General features: G+C 32.1%; 1 protein-coding gene across 1 annotated transcript in view; it reads right to left on the reverse strand.

The window, feature by feature from the left end:
- LOC106691105 (S-adenosylmethionine mitochondrial carrier protein homolog) overlaps positions 1-871 on the reverse strand; it is a gene marked incomplete at its 5' end in the record, with an annotated part of 8,510 nt that extends 7,639 nt beyond the window's left edge. The window contains 1 exon segment of the mRNA XM_014436763.2: positions 724-871. Coding sequence (XP_014292249.1) covers positions 724-871 — 148 coding nt within the window.
- Positions 872-6,755: the final 5,884 nt, after the last annotated feature.

Genomic DNA, 6,755 nt, shown 5'->3' on the forward strand with positions numbered 1-6,755 from the left:
CCCCAACCATCTTCTCCTCATTTATCATCCACGGTCAACTATCTCTCATAATTATAATACAATGATTGATAACAAACTTTGTTAGTTTGGTATCAAAATAGTTTGGTTTGATAAAAGTCCATTTTTTTGTTTATTTTAAATTTCAATATCAAATGAAAGGGAAATGTAGTGCTGATATAATTAAGAAGGTCTTTTGTACCGTTACATGCAGTAAAAATGATTTATATTTCATCCACTAAGAGATAGATGACCATTAAGAATTATCATCAGGTTTTTCAGCATAGTAAGAGTATGTTTCAATTTACAGGATGTTTCGGTGAAACACAAAAACGTGTAAATGGGATGTTGCAACATTCACCGAAATTGTTACAAACAAAACTATACGGATTCGTGATTCAAATAATACGCGCGAGTAAAAAGTTGAATTAAAGGGAAATGCAGTGCTAACATAATCAAAAAGGTGCTGTGGTTTTTTTTTTTATTTATTTTTTTTTTTTTCATAGTTTCATCTATTTGTAGTGAAAATCAAGTAAATATTACAAATGAAAAATAACTAAATATTCTAGAGAGCTCAGCTCAATATCACATATGTTACAGGTACTACTTATAGCACGTTATTAAATTAAAAGCTTAATCTAAATAGAGATTTTAAACACCAGCTAGCCCATTTGAACACAATTATACACACATTAAATACTAATGAAATAAAATAATCATACATACCCCATTACTCCATGGTCTTTGTATATTTGTGCAATAATTGGTACCATTTTAACCTTGGGTCTTCGGGTTGCGTCCGTAGCACCAGTGGACAGCATTATACGGGTCTTAACTACATCCAATGGGGTAGTGGCTGCACCGGCTATGGCTCCTTCAAATAATTAATTATCAAGTTAATAGGGTTCTAATTATTTTTATAGTAATGATAAAGGTTTTTTAAATTTACTAGCTCTAGCGGATTGAGATTTATTTATTGGAAGGTTGAGATTTATTCCATTAGATTCCTACCAATTTAAAGAAAACACACATAAGTACAAATTAAGCATGTATTTTCTCCTGTCTAGTAAGCATGCTGCATGATGTCCACCAATACCATAAGGATTGATGAGATATGAGTAAGAAGAAAAATAATGAGTTGTATGGTACCTTTGAGGATGTTACAATTATATTTAAGAAGATTGTGATGTATTGAACACTTGACTAGGCACGATCATAGTACCTAAGAATTTTTTTAACAAGAACCAACAGAACAAAACAGGATGGATGACCGAAATTAAAATGACTCGACCGAGCTGCAATAAACGTTCTTAGGAACAATTCTTTTTTGTTATCCAGAGTAAAATGATGTGAAAGAGGAGCCCAGGTTCAGTACTGGTTTACCAAGCCATCAATAAAACACCTTAATATTTTAGAGTACTTGGATCTAGTAATGACATCAAAGTGATTATTAATTTCCAAGATATCCTGACTAAGCAATACGGCTGTTTGCACAGCGCGATGTTACGAATGCAAACATCTCACTGCTACCAGTAAAAGAATATACAACTTTTCAATTAAGCGCACAAATAAAAATTATAAGTTCTTAGTTTGGATTGTTTCTGCCCGATGGCCTTCCAGAATGTTCCTCATGGCCCAACACAGATGGGACTGAGGATCAATGTTAAGGACTCATAGCCAATGGGAGCGGAAAGCTGCGAATTGTGAAGCAACGCACATCGTCAATGGCCTCAGCATACGTCCGGATTCGTAGTTGACCAAATGGCTCTACGGAACGGTTTTTCTGATGAAGAGTTTTTCGTTTTGGAATTATATTCATCGACGTTTAATCACAGGCGATATCGACGAAGAAGGAAAATGTGAGTGAATCACATTTACACAAAAAGATACACGAGTTCTGTGAATTTTCTCAATTGTGGAATGATCTTCAAATCGACAATGACTACCACTTCTCCTATTTTCGAATGAGAACGGCCACAGTTCAATACATTCTTGACATTTTTTCTAAATCAACTTTTCATAGTCCGGTCACCCTCTTTTTTCGCACTCGTTCGCAACAAAATCCCAGCCAAGCGGGATCGATTCGACGAAAACTGACAACGACACGGGCCTAGGGCCCCACAGAGCCACATGTTTGGATCCTTCCTACATACGTTTCGCAGATTTCCACTCCCAGATAACTAGAGGCCTTAGAGAGAAAACCTAGTCAACACCTCTCCCCACGCAAAACAGACATAAAGTACTTATAGAAAATATTGAAAGTTCAAGACAACCAAAAATGGCTAAAAAGTTGTACAATCTAAGCCTCATTTAGAAAAGGGAACTGGACCTTCCATTTTCACTCATAACTAAAAAATAAAATGGTATATTATCAACCGAACCCGGAAAGACGTATGGTAGTAGTGAACTCTTAGTAATGAGAAGTTATCAAAGGTTTTAACTCATTTGCTCCTTTTCCACAGATAACGGACGAAATAAAAACATAGATTACGAAGTAGTACACACAACCAACGTCATTTCATGATATGAAAACCCGCTTCTCATTTTTCATCAAAAGGGTGATCCCGTTTTATGTTCACCCATCCTAATTTCTATAATTTTTTGAACTTCTATTTTCACTAGGCCAAAACACAGTCGTATATCTTCTCAGAGTATTGTTAATTTTCTATCTGTACCCAATTCAGCTCGCCAACCCAGGAATTCTAATGGGCTAGGATAATTTTTTATTTTATAATGATTCTGATAGCAACTGAAATTTTAAGACGACGAATTCATATCGAGCACTTTTTTGATTCGGCAAGTCCTGAAGGCATAAATCGTAAAAAAAACTGCAAACAATTCTTAAAGGTTTTCGACAGTCCTAACCGTGTGAAAAAACCGAAAATGAAAAAAAAAATACAAGAAAATAGTTTCACAATTTTATTTCACCTAACAATCCGTCATCATATTCTGAGTTTTGTGACCGATAGGGGAAACTAAAATGGCTGTCATGATGTTGACGCCTAAATTATGAAAACAGAATCTTGTAGGAAAATAGAATCTAAAATAATTTTGTTCTACTTTATTTCACAATTTCTGCGAAATTCGACAAAAACCGTAGAAAATTCGGATTTTAGATATTTACGCCTTAAGGACGCGTCGGATAAAAAAAGTGCCCAATATGATTCGTCGTAAAAGTATTATCAAAACCCGTAAAAAAAAAATTGTTTATTACAGTGTTCTGCGAGTAAATGTCTGTTCTAGGTGCGCGTGAGATGGTTAGACAATTCACGCGATACCCTCAAAAAATACACTATATACCACTAAATGAAATTAAAAAATTTCTGAGGTCAGGAGGTGTGAACATGTATAATTGAATGCCTTTTATATTCACAGATGTTCAATGAAAAAATTTTACGGAAAGGTCCCCGTATTAGACCGGGATTGCACGCACGCCGACAGGAAACACATTCGCCGAATATACCTAATGTATAAATGGTCATTATGACAAATACTTGTATTATGAAGTTGTTCGCGTATTTTTACGTTTCGAGTAGGATTTTTAATACGAAACGGTTCTTCGATAATATGACGAGAGTAAAGTCTCATTTACAGATTGGTAAACGAATAGTGAAACATTTTTCTTTTTATTCAGCTCTTTTCGAATTAGCAAATAGTTGTTAAAGCTAATTGAGGTACAAAAATAGAAAGACATTAAGCTAAAACATTTTACAAAAGAGGCCAAAAATTTTACAAACAACGGATGAAACAAAACTTCATATGTAAAAAAAACAATGTGATTTATGAAGCCACTATTCTGTAATTAGATGATTTTTTTTTTCTCGTTGTTGCATGAATAAACCAACATTGATATTTACTAACTTAAGTCCCTCAATTATTAATTTTTACTAACTATTATTATTTACGATTGATAATTTATAATTATTATTATTTACTTTGACAATGATTATTTATTCTATGTTAATCAATAATTATTTTAACTACGATTATTATATGAATTGTGAACTGTACGAATTATATGGTTCGATGTGGACATTTATATGAATAATGAACTACAGAAATATATATACGAAGTATTTAAATGACAAATTAAATTTTAAACTCTTGACATTGTTTATAGCAACTGGAATTAGCAAAAACATTGTATATTCAAAAGCAATTTATTTTGTCAAATCATAATAATAATCTACGCGTAAAATTTTAATTTGAACAATAGATAACAAACATTCAATTGTGTTCATTCATCCTCTAATCAAGCAATAACAATGCATTGCCGAGTCTGCAATTTAAAAGCTCAATCCATACAAAATAGTTTAATGTAGTCCTGACATAATTAAGGTATTTTGTATCGTTGCATCTATTATGCGGTAAAAAAGGTTAATACGTTATTTTGCTATATAGCTTAATTATTAATTAACCGGAGAAGCAAATACAAAAAATAATGTACGTTTATCAATTAGAACAGTTAAATTTCACACTCTAAAAACATTATAAATAACCATTAAGAATTATTATTAGCATAATAAGAGTCTGTTTCAATTCGCAGGATGTTTCAGCGGAACTACCAAACGGTGTACTAAATAGGATGTTGCGAGATTGACCAAAACACAAAACTGTGAAATTCTTACAAACAAAACGACACATATTCGTGTTACGAATAATGCGCGTGTGTAAAAACGGTTCTGCAACCAAAAGTGTACAAATCAAAACCGCGCAAATAGAACCAGATTTCATAATTCATTCGATATTAGCTATGCGATCATCGTTTCAAAAGATTATATATTACTCTCTTCCTGAGTAAAACGTGCCAAAAATAATGAAAACTTCATCTTCCGGAAAAACAGGTGATAACCTAGTTATATGTATGAATTACCAAGTACTGTCGTTGTCACGAGCGGACTAAAAAAAGGCAGTTATCTCACCCTAATTTTTTATTACTTTAATGAAAACTATGTATAATTACTAGTCAAAATTGATGAGTCTGCCAAGTATAGGTAAGGGGAATAAAAAATGACGACTGATTCAAAACCTTAAAAAAACTTTAATTTTTCAGTCGGAGCTCTATATCCTAAAAAACTACCTACAACACTAGAAAATCTAAGAGAACATTATTTAAAGAAGAGTAAATTTGCTGAAATATTAGCCCTAAAAGAGCTATTTACGTTCAATAATTCTCGAGAGATAGCTTTTTAAAAATCAAAATTTCTTAAAAATCTATTGAAAGATTAGTAGTTAGTTAATTTATTTTGAGAAATCTATATCTCAGGAACTATATGACGTACAGATGTCTATTAGCACTCAAATTAAAGCTAGTTTAATGGACTATAAAGAAGTTTATTACCTTTACCTTCGTAGGAATAGTAGTTTTCAGGATATTTGCTAAAATAAATTGATTTATAGTTGTTCGGACAATAAGTTTGATTTATGAAAAACTTCATTTCAGAAACTATAGAACGTACAGATCTCTGCTAGCGCTCAAATTAAAGCTAGTTAAATTTGAACTACTACTTACTACGAAATAGTTAATTATGTTTATCTATGTAGGAGTAGTAGTTTTTATAATATTTGACAAAATAAATTCACAAAATGTTAATTTCTAGTTGTCTGAATAAAATGTTGGATTTTTGAAAAATATATCTCTTGATCCATAAGCCGCACATATGTCTGCCAACACTCAAAATAAAGGAAAGTTAACTTTCGATAAAGTAGTTTATGACATTTATCTTCGTAGGTGTAGTAGTGTTTATGATATTTACATATGAATATAAATTTGGCAAATGAAAATTTGTCCGAACAACTATATATCAATTTATTTTAACAAATTTCATGCAAACTATTCCTCCTACGAAGATAAACATCATAAACTACTTTATACCTCATTAAACCAGTGCTAATAGACATCTGTACGTCAAATGGTTTTTGAGATATAAATTTTTCAAAATAAATTCTCTAACTACTGATCTTTCAGTACGTCACATAAACTTTTTTTATGAAATGTTGCTTTTTAAAAAGCTATATCTCGAAAACTATTTAACGTAAATAACTCTATTAGGACTCATATTTTAGCAAATTTGTTCTTCTTTAAATGACGTTCTCTTAGGTTTTCTTGTGTTATTGCTATTTTTAAGATATAGAGCTCCGAATGAAAACATTTTTTTTATCGTTTTGAAACAGCCGCCCTATTTTATTCCCCCTGCCTATACATGACAGACTCATCAATTTTGACTATCAACTATACATAGTTTCCATTAAAATAGACGAAAATTGGGGTGAGATAACTGCCTTTTTTCTCCTCTTGGGCTCTTGTACTAAAAGAGCTGTGCTGTCAAAGAGCGAATGATTTCAAAAGGCACCGAAGCTCAAGAAACTGAATGGCCAGCTCTCCTCCAATCAATTCTTCCACCAGGACCACCGGAGATCTCACCACTCTTAAGTCAACGGATTGAATGTTTGAAAAATACGACTGTAATATGTTCACCAGGGTATATTTTTAAGTTTATAGCCAATAACTTGTGAAATATTACAAGTAGCTGAAATGTCATTATAACCTACCTAATAGGGATGGGATATCGAAAGCAAAATATCGATATCGATATCCATATCGATATCGGATAGCAATATCGATATCGATATTATATCGGCACTAAAATATCGATATTTTAAAATATCGAAATATCGATATCGAAAATTTAACGAATTGAAGTAATAATAATTAAAAAATGATAACATAGCATGACATAGGAAGACTTGTTTTATGT

The sequence above is a fragment of the Halyomorpha halys genome, unplaced genomic scaffold (genome assembly GCF_000696795.3).
Source record: "Halyomorpha halys isolate HHAL.00 unplaced genomic scaffold, Hhal_1.1 Scaffold2082.1, whole genome shotgun sequence".
Taxonomy (NCBI): domain Eukaryota; kingdom Metazoa; phylum Arthropoda; class Insecta; order Hemiptera; family Pentatomidae; genus Halyomorpha; species Halyomorpha halys.